This window comes from Ochotona princeps, chromosome 26 (genome assembly GCF_030435755.1).
Source record: "Ochotona princeps isolate mOchPri1 chromosome 26, mOchPri1.hap1, whole genome shotgun sequence".
Classification (NCBI taxonomy): Eukaryota; Metazoa; Chordata; class Mammalia; order Lagomorpha; family Ochotonidae; genus Ochotona; species Ochotona princeps.
Genome location: NC_080857.1, coordinates 6,364,746 through 6,381,968, shown reverse-complemented (window position 1 = coordinate 6,381,968; position 17,223 = coordinate 6,364,746). Strand labels below are relative to the sequence as shown.

Below are 17,223 nucleotides of genomic sequence, written 5' to 3'. Positions count from 1 at the left end.
TTTCTGGAAGAAGTGGCTCCGATGCCTGGCTGCAGGGAGTGGGAGTTAGGAGGTGGCCTGGAGTCCCCTCTGCCACACCTCCTCCTCTTCCTCTTCCTCCCACGCTCTCTGGTCTCTAGACAGGAGAGGCAGCAGGGAGTCTGGGTGGAAGACAGGGGCTTCTCCCAGCAGCTGCGCCTCTGACTGCATGTGGTGTACTCCATCCCAAGGGCTCCCCAAAAGAGGACAGGGTCTGCCAGCAGAACTGGGTATCCAGCCACTCTGCTCCCAGAGGTTCCCCCTCCCAGCCCTCCCTGGGATGCAGCAAGCTGTCACTGAGAGCCAGAGATACCTCGTCCCTGACAAGCACTGTCCTCACAGTGACACTGCCCAGACCAGAGGCCGTGGCTCAGCAACCATGCGTTCTGCCACTTTCTGGCTATGTGACCTTGAGCAAGCTTCAGTTTCCCTGTCTATAAAATGGACACGACGCTGGTGTCCGGTCCATAGGCTAGCTGGGGATCATAGGGGGTGGTGAGACATGTTAATGTGGGTTAAGCGCTTAGTCAAGGAGCTGGCACACGGCAGGTGCCCTGTAAGTGTTGGCAGGTGCCAGTGGGAGCTGCAGCCTGTACAGACTTCCTACCGGACACATGCCTGTGGGCTTCGAAGTCGCCGGAGCTGCTGGAGCCAGTCAGAGCTAATCCTATGCAGCCACAAAGGGACCTTCCACCCCAGGCTGGGCCATGTGCCCACTGAGGGTGCCCTAAATGGTGTGGTTCCTAAAACCGAGAGAAAGGTTGGTGAGCTTCTGCTTGGCTGTGCCCAGGAGTCCTGGACATGGGAGGGTGGCCTCTTCCTCTGCTCGCCTGTGGGGACTGGGAACCTGTGCTGGCACCGCGGGCTGCAGAGGCAGGGCCAGCGCCGGGCACCTCTTGGGGTGTGGCTGATGGCGATGTGACGGCACTCGTCCCCAGCTGCTCAGGGCAGGGAGAAGGGGGGCTGCGTGCCCTCGGCAGGTGCCACGTGCTCTGGAGGTGTGCTATTGGCTACGGGAAGGCCCTGGCCCTGCCTCTCCCAATGCTGGCATTCACCCACCCCACTGCCCACCCTGGCACATGCACACCACCTCACATGTATACACCCCTATACACACACCCCATGCACACATATGCAGATAAACACACACACATACTCTCTCATACACACCCCTATAGACACACACCTACACACATACAAACATACTCATACACACCCATATACACAAATACATATGCACACTCACATGCACAGCCCAGAACGGGCATGTCAGGCATAGCATTGGAAGGAGGGGGCCACACCTAGTTGTGGCACATGAGGGCACAACACACCATGGGCTCTAGTACTTTGGAGAAAGAAGTTTGTTCAGAACAAGCTTGGGGCAGAGAGGCATCCAAAATGCAAACTGTGTGGGCTCCCCAGAAACTGCGAGACCCTCTAAAGTTTGTAAAAGCCAGCAGAGGGCTTTGGGACCAATGCATCTGCTAGCCCCGATTTGGGGAGCACCTCACTTCAGTCCCCTGACCTGGAAAATGCACCTGCTTCTAAGAAACCTATGTAGCATCCAAGTCTAAGTAAGTGCCCACTCCCTGCCTTCTGAGTACCCGCTCCCTGCCTTCTGAGCGACCCCTCCCTCGTCCTCTCAGTGACCTCTCCCCCCAGAGTGGGTTCCTGGTGGCCCAGCCAGGGCTGGGACTTGGGGATGTCCTGGAGTCACAGGATGAAGTGTTGGCCTACAGGAACTCCTTCTCCACCTGCTGTGAGTACAAATACTCCATTTACTCTGCAGAGAGATGCAGGCAGGCAGCTAGGGAAGCATCTCTCAGAGGCCTGGCAGGGCAGGCACGAGGTCGGGCTAGGCTGCCTCCGCCTGCCATCTTGCGAGCTGCACGGACACCCTCCCTGAATAGGGGAGGGTCCCCAGGGTGCAGCCCCCAGCCTCTTACTCCATGTCCCCAGGGGTGACGCAGCGTGGGGTGCTGCCATCTCACTCATGCACCCGGCCTTGTACCTCCAGCTCCCTCCCTGCTGTCCATGAGTCTTGGGCTTGGCCCACAGGAGACCTTGCTACCCCCTCCGTTCCCGTGGCAGTTCCAGCCACGGCTCCTCCTGGGTAGTCCCTAAAATGAGTGAGGTTCCAGGTCACTGGGTCCCGATGTGACAGTTCCTCCCAGGGCCTGGCCTTGTGTCCCCACTGAGCTGACCCTTTCTGCTGAGGGACTCAAGGGTGCCCTGGAGAAGGCCCTGCCCACACTGGAAGGCACCTCCCTCCTGCCTTCCTTCCTGGGAAGCCCAGGGTCCACTGGAACAAAGCCCTTCCGGGGGACACACTGGTGTTGGGCAGGGAGATAAGGGGAATCAGGCTGAGTGAGGTCTCTCAGGGGAGGGAGTGGTGATGGGCAGCCTTAGGGCCTGCCCTACTGGAGCAGCATCCTCCCAGGGCCCAGTGCTCAGCCTGTGGAAACAGGCTTTCCCTGGTGGGCTCCCTGCCCTCGCATCCCTCCCTCCAGGCGTTCTTCCCTCTAAGCCCGAGAGCTATGTGATTTATCAGAACTCATCAAGACTGCTCTGGGTGCCCACTGCAGGCTCGCATAGCCCTGCTATTCATAGCTGGGTTTAACCTGGCTGTGTCCTCCTGGTCTGGTACCAACAGACCACTGGGAATTGAACCAGTTGCCTCCCTACACGTGACTCTAACACATTCATGTGGGTTCCAGGATGTCTGTCTGCAGGCTTCAAAGGGCATCCATGTCTATACTATTGAGGAAGGGCAGCTGGGAAGGACCAGCCTGCTCGCTGTCTCACCATGTGGGTACCACAGCGCTGCAGTCAGGGCCAGGGTGTGGCCGTCTCATGGTCCTGGGCTCCAAGTGCATGGTCTGGGCAGCTCCCTAACCCCTTTCCTCATCTGCAAAGTGGAGCTGAGTAGGGAAACATGCAGGGATGAGGGACCGAGATAGGGGGCCAGTGAAGAGCCCTGTGCCCAGCCCTGGCATTGTCCCATGACAGTGATGCCCACATTCCTGGTCCCTGCTTTTGGAAACTGTTGTGTAGCCTGAGCCTTGAAAAAACATGATGGAGGGGGACTGGAGGTGGGGAGTCTGGGTGGGGAGCAGGTGCCTAGGGCAGGGCCCGTCCCAGGTGGCACCACTGTGTCCACGCACTTACTATTCCTCTCTGTCTGCCTTTCAATGATGAACGTGATGTCACACACAACATCCAATGAAACATGCTGAAGTAAATAGTTCAAGTGCACTGACTTTGGGCCCCAGGGAATTAAACAACTAAACGCTGTTGTTATAAGTCCTGCTCCCCTTTGGTGAGTTGAAGTCATTCCTTTTCTGTTTTATACTGCACTGGGCCTGACACAGAACAGGTGTTCATCCAATGTTGGTGAAACTGAACTCCTGAACATGCGGGGATGTCATGCTTGCAATTAGCTTTGAACTATTCCAACAATGAGAAAGACAAGCAGAGGAGAAACAGCTGCAGCAAACACAGCAACATCTAGGGAAATGCTACGAGCTCTATGGTCCTTCTAATTCACAGAGATACCCAAGGCGGGTGGCTCGGTCCCCTTGGGCTCAGAGCTAGTGCAGGGGATGGGCACTCACCTTTTTATGGCTTTGTAGCAAATGATGACCAGCACGGTCAGGAACACCAGCGAGGCACAGCATACAGCAATGACGATCACCAGCCCCGACCACCAGCTCTCCTCAGCAGGGCCCGAGGTGGAGTTGGGAGCTGAAAGAGACAGGAGGAGCAGGGTCAGTATCCCCAGACAAGCTTGGTCAGCAGGTGGGACCGCTAGCGGTGACACTGCCATCCATCGCTGCATGAAGCCTGTCTGCCCTTCCCCACCATCCCCACCCCCAGCCGCAGCAGGTGACGTCATGGCTGGCCCCCAGCCAGGCTGCTGCCCCTAGAGCCTTCAGCCAGGCCTGGCGTGCTCAGAGCAGGGGTTGAGCGCCGGGGCCTGGCCATCCATCGTCTCTTGGCATGAGCTAACGGCCAGCAGGGTCAAGTCTAATTCCCTATGAAAAATAACAGAACATCTCATTCTCTCGGTTAAGGCATTAGATCCGGTTCCTGTGCAGGTGGGGGTGGGGAGCAGGGCTCACAGGGGACGCTGCGGGAGGAAGGGAGGCCGGAGCGAGATTCAGCTCTTAAGCTAATTTCTCACAACAGACAGCTCTCCTCTCCCCTTTTGGATTCTGCACACGTGATGGGCACTTGTAGCCATCCCAGCTTGTGGGGGCACAGCCGACATTTGGAGAAGTCTGTCCTTGGCAACGGGTCTGACCCTGGCTGTTTTAGGGCCCCTTCCATGGCTACGGGATCTGTGGAGTGCTTGGGGTTGATCCTGCCCTTCCCATCCTGGCTCGTGCCATGTTGGGTACACTTAAAACAGACAAGTGTAGACAAGGCTTGGTCACTTCCCCCTGGAAAAAAAAACCCACATGCCTACCTTAGACACAAGTGGGAAAAGGGCTCAGAGCCGTGAAAGGAAAGGGATAGGAAGGCAGCAAGGTCTGGGGAGGAGGAACGAGGGAGGAGGCGCTCTGCACTGGACAGACAGCAGCAGCAGCTCTGGGCAGGTCTTTAAGACGTAAATTTACACAAAAAGGTCTCTGTGTCCACTCCATGGCTGGCCTCTGGGGGGAGGCGCGGACCAGCACAGGGGGAGAAGTGCAGGGTGGCCTTGCAAAGGGAACCTTGGACGCCTTCATTGTTACTCCTTGGTGTTGCCCAAGGACTGGCTTATGACGTCAGTGAGATGCACCCATCTGCTGATTCGTCTGATCGGCTCCAACACATGCAGATAGAAGTGGACGGACTGTTTCTGACACCCGGGAGGGTCTTCTCTGCCCCCAGTTACCATGCGCTGGAGTGAGCGTTTGGCACAGATGTGAACTGATTAGAGCTCTGACTACTTTGTTACACATCTAGATTCTGGCAGGTGCACACCGTGGGAGGCAGCAGGTGACAGAAAGAATGCGAGTCCCATTCACCCACAAGGGAGAGATGTGGATGGAGTGCCAGGCCCCTGACTTTGCTTGGTCCAGCCCAGGCTGCTTCAAGCATCTGGGAGGTAAAGCAGGGATGGACAATCAATCTCTCTGTGTCAAATAAAATGAAAACAAATAAAACTGGAAAGCTGAATTGAATAGAGGACAGAGGTTGTGAGCGCTTGGAAAGCATACCTTAAAAAAATTAAAAAAAAAAAAAAACCCTGCCCTAGGGACGGTTGCTATTCTGATTTCTAAAGTCGTAAGTCAGGCATGCTGGCTGTTGACATTTGTATAAATGGAATCAGGCAGTGTGTGTGTTTTTCTTTGTCTTGCACAGTTGTTTGTGAGTTCACCTATGTTGGTGCATATCCTGAAGGGCCCTTCCTTCTTATGGCCAAGTAGTATTCCAGTACAAGCAAGTCCCCTGCAGCAGCATAGCTGAGCTCTTCCAGCTGTGGGCGAGCCTGAGCCGGCTGCCGTACCTGGCTCTTGTGCGTGCCCGCTCCCACAGGCTGTGTCTTCCTCCCTGCACTTGGCACTGCCAGTGCTTGCGCTGGACGGTTCTGCATGCAGAAGGGACAGGAAGGAGACTGAGCAGGGTGTGGCTGCTGTCTTGGGGCCTGACTGCTGCAGCTGGAAGGTCCAGGAAGCCATTGGATTCTCCCCAGGGGACCAGGGGATGCTCAGCACTTAGGATCAAAAGCCAGGTCCCCAGGGGGGAGAGCCTCAAAGCCAGGCAGTGTCAGCTCTGCACACTAGAATCAGCTGCGACGGGGCGCCACTTGGCTGCTGCCAGCCAAAGCAGGGTCAAGTGTTTAGAAACACGGAGAAGCTACAGGGGGCAGAATTCAGAATGGAAGGAAACTGGACTGTGAGAGGAAGCAGGGTCGTCAGCATGCTCGTTTTCTCTGGGGAGGAACTTGCCCAGGACTGCTTTTGGTGGAATACCTGAACCAAACCCTTTAGTTTCTCATGATGGGGTGTCCCTGAAGAGTGGGAGCTCAGTGCTGCGCGGGGTGGAGGGGTGCCTTGGGAGGAGAATCAACATGCCACAGAGTGCCCAGAGCTGTCTTCCCGAAAGGCTTGGCTTTCAGCATACCTGCCCAGGGACCATCACTGACTCTGTGACTGAGCTGAGCTTCTGGCAGGTCGCCACCCATGTGTGGCCTCAAGCGGGGGCTGCTGCTGAGATCACTGGGTGATAAGGGTCGGGCGCAGGGCTGTCTGGTGGCCACAAGGAGTGAGTCCAGCAGCCACGGATGTTCATGACAATGAAATGGACAGCCTCCACAATATAAGCGGACTTCTGTTGACAAAGCCCAGCAGCTCGAAGGCTAGGAAACCTCACTGTGATGTTGGCACTTCTTTCCCAGCTACCTCTGCTCTGTTAACAAGGTGGGACTGTGTCTTCTTCTTCTAATGACTTCTCAGACAAGATGGAAAGGGAAAGCTGTGAGCTGCTTTTCTTTCGGCCTGGGGCCCCACCCCCAGTAGTCAGCAGGGCGTTGATCACCCCATCCCAGCAGGTGAGGAAAGTACCTGAGCCAAGGGCCCAGTGTGGTGGCCTAGAGGCACTGGTTCTAATCCCAGGGGCCCTGCTTCCCATCCAGCTTCCTGTTGTGGCCTGGAAAAGCAGTCGAGAATGGCCCAAAGCCTTGGGTCCCTGCACCCCCGTGGGAGACCTGGAAGAGCTCCTGGCTCCTGGCTCCGGATCAGTTCAGCTCCGGCCGTTGCGCTCACTTGGGGAGTGAACCATTGGAGATTTTCCTCTCTGTCTCTTCTCTCTATAGATATCTGACTTTGCAATAAAAAATAAGTAAATCTTTTTTTTTTTAAAGTACTCAAGGCAGAGGTGCTGCCTATGTGAAACGAGGGGTGGGATCTACACTGAGTTTTCTCTGCATACCAGCTGCTGAGTTCTGAGAGTGAGTCTTGGGTCAGCAGGCGATTGTGGGAGCTGGAGGGTGCCAGTTTAGAGGAAACTGGTGCTCAGAATGCAGAAGCAGGCCAACTCTGTTCGCTGCATGTCCCTCCTGTCTCTTCCCCCCGAGTCAGGGCCTCTTTCACAGGTGGCAAGGCAGCTTCTAATGTGGGCAGTCTGCCGGTGGCTGAGACGGCACTCACCTGCTCATTCATTCATCCATCCCTCAAGGATACACTGAGCATCCTTGGGCCCAGTGATGTGTTAGGAGCTGGGAATCCAAGGATGAATTAGACACCGATGGCACCAGCTGTCCCACGGCTCATTACAAAGCTAAGACCTTGACCATCTAGCTCCAGGAGCCAGAGATGAGAGAGATGAGCTCAGGTGCAAGGTGAAGGTTGTTCCTGGTTGCTCCACTTTGATTCTAGCTCTCTGTTTTTGGCCTGGGAAAGCAGTGGGGGATAGCCCAAAGCCGTGGGACCCTGTGGCCTTATGGGAGACCCAGAAGAGGCTCCTGGCTTCAGATACGCTCAGATCTGGCCATTGTGACCACTTGGAGAGTGAACCAGCAGATGGAAGACTTTTGTCTCTCCTTCTCTGTAAATCTGCCTTTCCAATAAAAATAAGTAAACTTACAAAAAGGAAGATCTATACCAGGGCAAGCTCCCAGCAAGGGTGCAGGCCCAGGGCTGAGACAGGAAGTTCCTCCTGAGATATGCAACGCAAATCCTCAGCCGACCAAGCAGTGGACACCATGCGACAGAAGACAGCGATCCCCAAGACAGGCAAGAAGCCAGTGACATGGGAGCTGCTGCCGGCCCACTGTCTGCCTCAAGCTGGCACTCAATCCTGCAGTGGGTATGACAGCAGCCAGCCAGGGCCTCACGTGCCCTGGAAGACAGGGCACAGAGCTGAGAACATGACAGGTGCGACAGCTCAGACAAGCAGAGGAAGCCAGTCATTGCTTCCTGGGGTATGTGCTACCGAAGACTTAAAAAAGAGATCAAGGTTTTGGAGGAGCAGCAAGTGGGCTGGGGAAGCCCAGGACACACCTGTCACACGTTTGTGAACAGTTCTTCTCCTGTGGGGTGTTTAAGATCACTGAATGAGACAATGGGGGCAGTGGGCCTGGGGGCACAGGGAATGGAGCCACTCTGCTCAGCACTGAGCTTGAGGTGTGCTGGCAGGCACCGGGTGCAGAGCCCCTTCTGCAAGTGAGGCAACTGTATGAGGCTATACAGCCAACTGAACACACCTCATGTGAGAACTGGGCAGACAGGGCTCCGGAGGAGCCACGCCCAGCAGGAGCGACCTGGCCGAAGACTGGGCAACGGCAAGAAGGTCAGAAGCAATTTCAGGTTTCCAGGGACTGCGTAAGCGGCAGCGCAAAGGCCAAGTTCAGGATCACTTCTCCACCTAAAGCTTTGCCTGTGCTCAGCCTCCTGATCCTGTGAGTGACCACCTGCAGAGGCTGGCACTCACGCACGTGACTCTGGTATGGGGCCAGGCACTGCTAGGCAGGCATGGAGAACCGCTGGACATCTCCTCACATTTCAAGTTGTGGGTGCCTCACGCCCAGGTTGCTTTGTGTGCTTTCCTAACGGGGCCCCCTGGAGTGACAGAGCTTAGCCGAGGGCGGAAGAGGCGATGCCACCTGCAGCTCCTGTCTACCAGCACCATCTTCAGCAGCCCAGCTCTCAGCTCTGTAGACAGGCCAGCTGGCTCAAGGCTTCTGCACAGTGGAGCCCATCCCAGCTTTCCTCGAGGGGTTCTTGTTTGTGCACACACATCCCAGTTCACAGAGGTCAAGTCCAGGCTTTCCAGTGCCAAAGAGAGGCTGGGTTGGGCGCCAGTTCTGCTGGGTGACACCATCAGGCACCAAGCACTGGGTATAGAAGTGAGAGGAGTTGCACAGCAGGTACCACAGTCCCTGGGGGTGCAGGGTCCCTCTCTGTGCACCTGTTGCCATGTACCTGAAGGATCTTGGGGGCCTGTGCAGCACAGCCTGGAGTGGGGCAGCCATGTGGCACCCAGGAGGTGACCAAAGCCATCGCATGTTCCAGAACTTGCTTGCCCTGCCGCCTGCCCCAGTCGGCTCCCCTAAGATATAACCCGGAGATGCAGGGGACATGACAAGGACACTCTGGACAGGGGCAGCGGAAGGAGTTGAGACTCAGAGAAGGGCAGGAGCTCGCCTGAGGCCCCGTAGGGACAGACTAAGGATCTCTGGGCCTTGTTTTGTGCACTTTCGCAAAGGCCTGCAGTGGCTCAGCACACAAGGAAGTTGCAGCTGGCAGCGCCCCAGCCCCACCCCAGCCCCGCCCCTACTGGCTGCCTGACCCAGAGTCCCCCTGGGAGGGCTGGCGCCTCTTCCCTCCGGCGCCCCACCCCCACACAGAACCCCATTGTCTCTGGACACAAGGGACTGACTCTCAGGCCCCTGCCGGCCATTCATGGGCATGGGGCACCCACGGGGAGGCCAGTGCCAGGGATCAGCATGGGTGTGGGGTGGTCCACGCGTGTCTTACCCGATGGGTGCCCGAGTGTGTGTGCTGGCTTGAAAACCACAAGCATAGAAGTGGACTTTAGGGGCTCATGATGACCTCTGGAATAAGACCCTCGTTCTTAGTGAATGAAGACAGATGTCTCCTTGGTGCCTGCAGCTGAACTAGCACCCTTCTATCCCTGGGCGTGGGCAGGAGGGGGGACCCTAGCCCTCCCTCCTCGACTCTGTGCCCCTAAATTTTCCCCTACCTGCCACCACTTCTTAGTCACTGCCATGACCCCCTTCCAAGGTCACTGTGCTGGAAGCTTGCGGCAGTGGGGGAGGCCTCCTTGCCCAATCCCCCTCCACATCCCTAGAGCAGTGGTCTCCCACAGGAAGAGGCAGGGCACACCTGGACACTGCAGGGTCTTTCACCCCAAAGCAGAGCAGCTTCCAAGAGCAGAGGGTGCAGGAGATGCAGTGTCTGGGTGGGTTCAGCCTCCAGACACTAGTGTGGCCAAGCAGTCCATCCTGCGGGCAGCCTGGCCCGGCACGTTGGAGGGACAGGAAACGGGGCCACTGGGGCTGATGTGACACGGGTGAGGAGACGAGGAGACGAGGAGCTGAGATCATGAGGGATCTGGAGGCCTCGAAAACGGCTAAGAAACAGGAGGCACTGGAAGGTCCCAGAAGGGGGAGGTGGGCAGTCACTCGCATTTAGGAAGGACCCTGTATGTGCAGGTACATGTGTGTGTATTCACATGAGTGCATACCTGCGTGTGCCCTGCATGTGTGTGCCTGTTCCTGCATGTGTGTTTGTGTATATGTTCGTGTGAGTGTGTACCTGCATGTGTGTGCCTGTGTGCCTGAGAGTGAGTACGTGTGTGTGGCAGCTAAGAAGGGGAGGAAGGCAGGTGGGAGGACCCTGTTGAAACAAGCAGCTCAGCCTGGAGCCAGCACTGGGAATGGTGGCAAATGTCAGATCCAGGAATGCCTTGTGGGTGGATGCAGAATGGGAGGGGCAGGACAAGACTCCTGCCACCCAGTGATGGGGAAGCCAGGGACACGGCTGGCTTTGCAGGGCACGGGCGTTAGGAGGCACATTGCCAGCACACATGAAGAGAAGTAGTAAACAGGCAGCCAGATCTGGATTCTGAGTTCTGGGGACAAGAAGCTGATGTGGTTGGTGCCAGGTCTGGGATAGGATGAGGTCCCCAAGGGGGGGAGTAGGGAGCCTGGGCAGAGGTGAATCTGTATTGTGGCTCTTGGCCACGCCCTGAGAATTCAGTCACCCACCTGCAGACACTGGCAGGTGCAGAGTGCGGCAGTCCAGCCCCGCCACCACCTTGCCGTGGTGGGATCTGGCCAGTTGGTGCCTCTGCTTGGCCCATCCCGCCTCCCCTGAGTGTCTCCTGGGAACAGACTCTTCTGAACTGTCGGGACAAGGGTGTCTATGGACAGCTTCCATATCAGGAACCCCAGACACACAGTCACTGGGGTGCTGGTGGTCCATAGCCTGCTGCTAATGCACTGAGCAGGGGATGAGATGAGACCTCATAGAGACTCAGAAGGTGCTGGTTCCCTGTGCTGCAGGGTCTCATATCCGTGCAAAGGTCCCTGTGGCATGAAGCTTTTGTCCAAGTAGGGAACACAAAAGGACGATAACAGGACTGAGAAAAGTCACTGTTCACAGGGTTTTTGTTGGAAATGTAAGAAACTTGAAATAGTCCTGGTTTGGAACCGAACCATGTTATTCAAGAGGACACTACCCACGGGGAGGCGCTGTCCAGCACAGCAGCTGCCTGGCCTCAGCGGCACTTGGCGGAGTCTAAATGCCCATGACCACACGTGCCGAGTGGCTGCCATGGAGGCCAACTGGGATATGGAGCGTGTTTTACCTCTGGGGAAGTTGACTGGCTGGTGTGGTCAGATGGGCAGGCAGGCTGGGAAACCTCTGCTTCCCTACCCAAGAAGGCAGTCGAGGGTAGTATACTTAACCCCGACAGCAAAGTGAGAGCCATTTGTGCCATCCGACTTCACAGCACAAGTTCCTTATACAGGCTTTGCTTCTCAGATGCCTCCTCCTGAGACAGGTGAGCCAGGGGCTGGCTCTGGCACCAAATTTGATACCTATGTTCACCTTAGCTACTTGGCTTAGCCAAAGTTAGACCCCTTGGATTATATAAAGTGGTGAGTGCATCTTTGAGACAACAGCACCCAGCTGCCCCACGTGGCTCCCTAGTCTGTGGGGGCTGCGGGGGAAGCGTTGTCACTGCAGAGGTAGGTCCTGCCCAGGACTCACTATTGCCGTGTCCACAGACAATGGCCACAACCCTGGCCAGTCTGCCAAGGAAGGGGTCTCACTTGGCAGCCTTCCTGTTTCTGCCTGGGAATTTCTGCTTGACTTCAGCTCACCCTAAAGACCAAAATCACGCCATCTGGGCTCTATCACCATCGCTGGCCTGCAGCTGCTTGTCCCGTTGTGCCCTGGTTATGCTGCCTGCCCCGGCACCATGGGTGCGCTGAGCTGATGAGCCTGTTGCCTAAGGTTGTCCTGGGCACTGTGGTTTATCTATCAGCCACCACGCTGAGTCCTGACGATCATATACTGCCTGGAAAACCGAGGGTCCACAGGGGCCAGGAGAACCTCCAGGGGTGGACACAGCTGCAGCCAACACAGGCACAGTCTGACTTGGTGCCTAGAAGCACGCTGCTCCCTTCCCAGCCAGCGCTTTCTAAAACTCCAAGCCAAGCACCTGCAGTCTGAGCCTGGCTGCTCAGAGGCTGAGCAGTGGAGCTGTCTGTCGGGTCTGAGGAGGAACCCAGGCCTCTGTGCCGGCCTCTGCCAGGGTGGAGACAATGTACTTTTGCACCGCCCCCACCCCGTTGCCAGCCCAGTTCATTCTAAGTCTGGCGACAAAGAACTCATTCAACTCCTACAGGGGCTGGGGCTGGAGGGGCAGGAGTGGGTCAACATCTCTTCCAGGAAGTGGTGCCCTCTGGCCTTCTCTGGTCGCTGGCAAGGGTGATGCAGAGACCTGGGACAAGAACAAGTGCCTATTTCTCTCGGGTGGAAGTGGGTATGCATGGGAGGGGGTTCTCCCTGAAGGGTCAGGCAGGACTATGTCAATCTTCCCAAGGGGAAGGCACAACAATGTGGCCTTCTCAGAGGTCCCTGGAGACTACTCCTGGTCAGCTGGGAGACCACCCAGCCCTCTGCCTGAACAGGACTCGCTGGATTAAGGTGACAGAGCCCCTCTGACTTTTCCCAGGCACAAACAGCACCAGACAGGTGTGTTTGATGCCAAGCCCCAGGGGACCCCTGCTATGAACTGGAGCAACTGCTCCAGCGTACAAGATGCTGTGACTGTGGTGTGTGGAGTCAGGGCTACCACGGGTCATGGTCATCAAGACACCTGCCAGGCTATATCTGAGTCCGTACCAGGGGCTGCCACTTGTCATCGGTGGATACATGAGCCAACACCTGACATTTCAGAAAAATGTGATGAAGTAGATACCTATATTCAGAAGGTCTAACATGGGGGAGCGGTGCTGTGAAGCAGTGGGTTAAGCTGCGGCCAAGCTCGCTACTCTGCTTCTCATCCAGCTCCCTCCAAACACACCTGGGAAAGCAGTGGCTGCTGACCCAAGTGCTGGGGCCCCTGCCACCTATGTGGGAGGCCTGGGTGGAGTTCAGGCTTCAGGCTTCAGCCTGACTCAGCCCTCACTACTGAGGCCATGTGAGAAGTGAACCAGTAGAGATGAAAGATCTTTCTGTCTCTCTGTAACTCTACATTTCAAATAAACACATCTTTAAGAAGGAGATACTTCATTTGCTTCATATAGATGTGATGATAAGAGGAGTAGCCATTTAGCCTAGTGGTTAGGATGCTCAGCTCCCACACCAGGTTCAATTCCCAGCTCGGGCTCCTGATGCCAGCTTCCTGGTGACACCTCCCTGGGAACACAGGTGATGGTCGAGAGTGAGTTCTCGCTACCTGTGTGGGAGGCCTGGATGGAGTTTCTGGCATCTGGCTTCAGGCCTGGCTGTTTACCTCGGCATTTAGGGAGTGAGTAAACCTCTTATGATCTTAAAGAGAACATCCCCCAAACACCAGCAATGCCATCACTCATGAAACACAGCATACAGTCTACATCAGGTTTTGGCAATTCTTTCATTTGAGTGGAGCTACCTGATTTCTTCTTTTTTGTTTGAGAGGCAGATCTTTCATCCACTGCTTCATATTCCAAATGCTCACAATAGCCAGGACCAGGCCAGGCCAAAGCCAGGAGCCTGGACTTCCATCCAGGGTCTGCTACCTGGGTGACAGGGACCCAAGTATTTGAGCCATCACCTGCTGCCTCCCAGGTGTGCACAAGCAGGGAACCAGAATGGGAAGCAGAGGAGGCAGGTTTCAAACCCGCTATGATGTGGCATGTGGCGTCTTAAGTGTCATCTGCCCCTTCTTGGTCTTACAGTGTGGAAGCACCTACCAGCATGCACAAGACCGGGAGCTGGGAGTGAGCCTGGGAGGGGAACTTGGAGGGTTCACCTGCGAGGCTATTGCTTTCACTGAAGTGTATGAGAGCTGGAACTGGGGGCCGGTTGGGCCAAACCAGGACACCTGTCACCAGCATGTGGGCTGATTTTGGGGTAGACCAGGTTGGACTAGGCTGCTCTACCTGCTGGCATGAGAGAGAGCCAGAATGCGTGGGGGCCAGCCAGACTAGGCCGCAACGCCCTCTGGCAAATCTTGGAACTGAATGCAGATCATGTCAGGCTAGATTTACCCCCCTGGCAAATGCAAGATCCAGGGCTGGAAGTGGGCCTAAGTAGGGGAACTGTGGACACTCCCCTGCTAGGCTGCAGCTCCTACTGGTGAGCATGAGAGCCAGGGCTGGGGTCAGGCCAGGCTGGACAAGGCAGCAGCACCTGTTGGCATACATGTGGGCTGGATGTAGTGATAGGTCAGGCTGAGCTTAGCTACAGCACCCATGGGTATGCACAAAAGCCAGACAGAATGTAGGATGGGTCAGGCTAGGCGGTAGCACATGCTGGCAGTTGCATATATTAGGGCTGGTGAGGGTTATTAGGGTTAGGCTCCCCTGCTAGGCTGCAGCACCCACTGGGTGTGCATGAGGACCAGGCTTGTGGCAGGATGGGCTAGGCTAGGCTGCAGCATCCATAACTTCATGGGAAAACTGCATCTACCTGAACATGGGTTGGCTGGTGCAGGTGACAGACTAAACCTGACCCTGCACTAGCTGACACTCACAGGAGTTAAGTGTGAGGTCACTCCAGGTGAGGTTTCTTCGGGGAACTCCCCAAATAGACTGCAGACTCTAGATCCGGCCACGGGGAAAGTCATAGGATACGTGGTCTGACCTTGGAGTCCAAGTATCAAACTGTGCTTCCTCTGTTGCTGATGCCTGTGCAGTGGACAGCATGCCCAGATGCACATGGGAGGCATGACAGCCAGCTCATCTAGGCCAGCAAAGGACCTTGAGTGCCTCACCAGAGGATGGAAAGCAGAACAGGTTGGACAACTCTCCTGCCCAAGCTTTACAGCAGATGTCTGGGTCTGTGGAAGTACTGAGATAGGCTTGGTCCGCCAATGGACTGCAGGACTTCTTCAGTCCTGGTGCAATGAAGCCAACAATGTCTCAGAACTACCAAAAACACCCGGTAACACCCTCGGAACACTCTTCCCCATATCCGGCTCTCTAAGGAGTCATCAAATGACCCTCCCCTGTCTCTGGGTGCTGATACAGTTTGGCAGGAAAGAGCCGTCCCCTCTCTCCCCTGCCCCTCCCTGCAGACAGGAAAAAAAAGACCATTTGTCCCACCAACCCTCCTCCATACCTCAACCTCTCACCCTAATCATGGCCTCATGGCCCTTCATCCCTCTCAACTACAAAAATAATATTAAGAAAATGTAAAGGGCTGTGTAGCGTGCCACTGCTAACAGCCTCCATGGTTCTCACGAGTCCAGGAGCGGCCACTGCCTGGGTAGACAGGTACCAGAATCAACTTGGCAGCCAACTCTGAGCTGAGTGTGTGGCCTGTGGGCTGGATTCGTGTAAGTGGGAACACCCACACGTTTTTACACCTGCCCACCACCCCCGCCCCCCGCCCCTGTCGCCCCCGCCTGTAACTGTTGCTGAGCCACCTGGACCTCTTCCAGGACTTGGGGGAGGGGTAGATGGAGACCTAGATGGAGATGGGGAAAGCAGGTGGTGCAGGCGGGGCCGTTGGGTGTGGCTCTTGCTTCCCACACCCCCCACCTCATTTCCTGGCCCAGTGGGGAAGAGGTCCCCAAGCTCCCTGGAGAACAAAGACCCCTCCCACCCCACTGCTGTTTGCCCAAGTCCTTGCCTGTGCCCTTCTCCACCCCATCTCTCCGTCTCATGCCATTCTGAGCCGCTGGCTTATGAGAGAACAGCAAATGAACTCAGCACGGTCCCTGTTTCTGACTAGGAAAGCCGGGTCTTTCCTTGTCTCCCTTTAAACACCAGGCTGGGCTGGGCTGTGGCCCATCTGTGTCCTTGTGGCATCTCATGTGGCAGCTCTGCCTGTCCTCCTGAGGGGCAGCGACCCAGGCCATGGCCTAAGCGACAGGTGCATCTTAATCAAGCCTTTTGGGAACACAGAGAGGAGAGAGGCTGCTATCTTGAAGAGACAAAGTAAGCCACCTGCAGTGTCTGGACCTCCAGAGGCTGTCTCGCCTGCCTCTCCCCGCTAGCCTGCAGCTGGGAGAGAACCGCGCAGCTGCCCCTGCCCAGGCCACACCAGCGCTCCTTCCCCTCCTGGTCAGACACCTACAGGCAGAGCTTCAGCCCCAGCACTTCCCGACTTTGAAATTCACGTGCGACTCCATGTCTGCGCTTGCGTAGCCCGCAACCCAGTTTGGAGTATACATGCCACAATTAAATTCTGTACTTTTCTACTCCTCAACCTTCTGATCCCCCAGTCACCATTCATCTGGGGGTCTCTCCTGACAGACCCTCCTTCCATCACTGCAGCAGTCAGAGGCTCAGTTCTGCCTCTGAAGGGGTCTCTCTCCTCCCCCTACACATGCCTACCCAACCCCAAATCCACCCACCCTCCAGCAAGAGGCTGAGATGACATCACACTCCTGCCCCACCCCCAATCTCGTCATCACAGCTTCTTTGCTCAGCGCTGTCCACAGCATGGTCTCTTGGGTTCAAATCTTTGTAGAGAAGAATCTAGAAACTTCCTAGGGACAGTACTGCCAGAGTGAGCCAACAGGGTCACTTGAAGGAGAGGATGAGTGAGTTGTGGAGGGAAGAGAAGGAGGAGGGAGAAGAGAAGAGGAAGGAAGGGAGAGAAGTGCCTGCCTTTTCCTTAAAGGCTGCAGCCCCCAGATGGGAACACTAGCTAACTCCAGCCACCACCACACCAGCTAACCCATGGTCAACTCAGAGTGGTGAGGGCTGGGGCAGACTGTGGAGCCCAGAGGTGTTGGGGCTGGCTCACCCTATAGCACCCTGGCATTGAACCTGCAGAGAACCAGGATGCGGGATGAGGGTCCCCAGGGTCTCAGCTCCAGGAGGAATGCCTTGGTGTCTTCCTGACTGTAAAGGAATCCAGCGTTCAGCTAGCCTCGGGGGCCCTAGGCGGGAGTGACCCTTGCGTGGTCTGAGGTCTTGTGGAGTTGGGTGACCTCCCCAAGCTATGTGGCAGGCTCCGCCGTGCCGGGCACAAAAATTCAGAGGACATGGCGGGGGCACGAATGTTGAAGGGGGCACTCAGAAGCCTCTGA

General features: G+C 56.2%; 1 protein-coding gene across 3 annotated transcripts in view; it reads right to left on the bottom strand.

The window, feature by feature from the left end:
* The window catches only part of PRIMA1 (proline rich membrane anchor 1), a 36,821-nt gene that overhangs the window by 2,681 nt on the left and 16,917 nt on the right, over positions 1 to 17,223 (bottom strand). For 2 of the 3 annotated variants that reach the window (XM_004584318.2, XM_058655503.1), the window contains exon 4: positions 3,633 to 3,762. In XM_004584318.2, the coding sequence (XP_004584375.2) occupies positions 3,633 to 3,762 (130 nt within the window). Of the gene's footprint in view, positions 1 to 513; positions 762 to 3,632; positions 3,763 to 17,223 lie in introns of those variants that run through there. The other variant, XM_058655504.1, reaches the window with a different exon arrangement.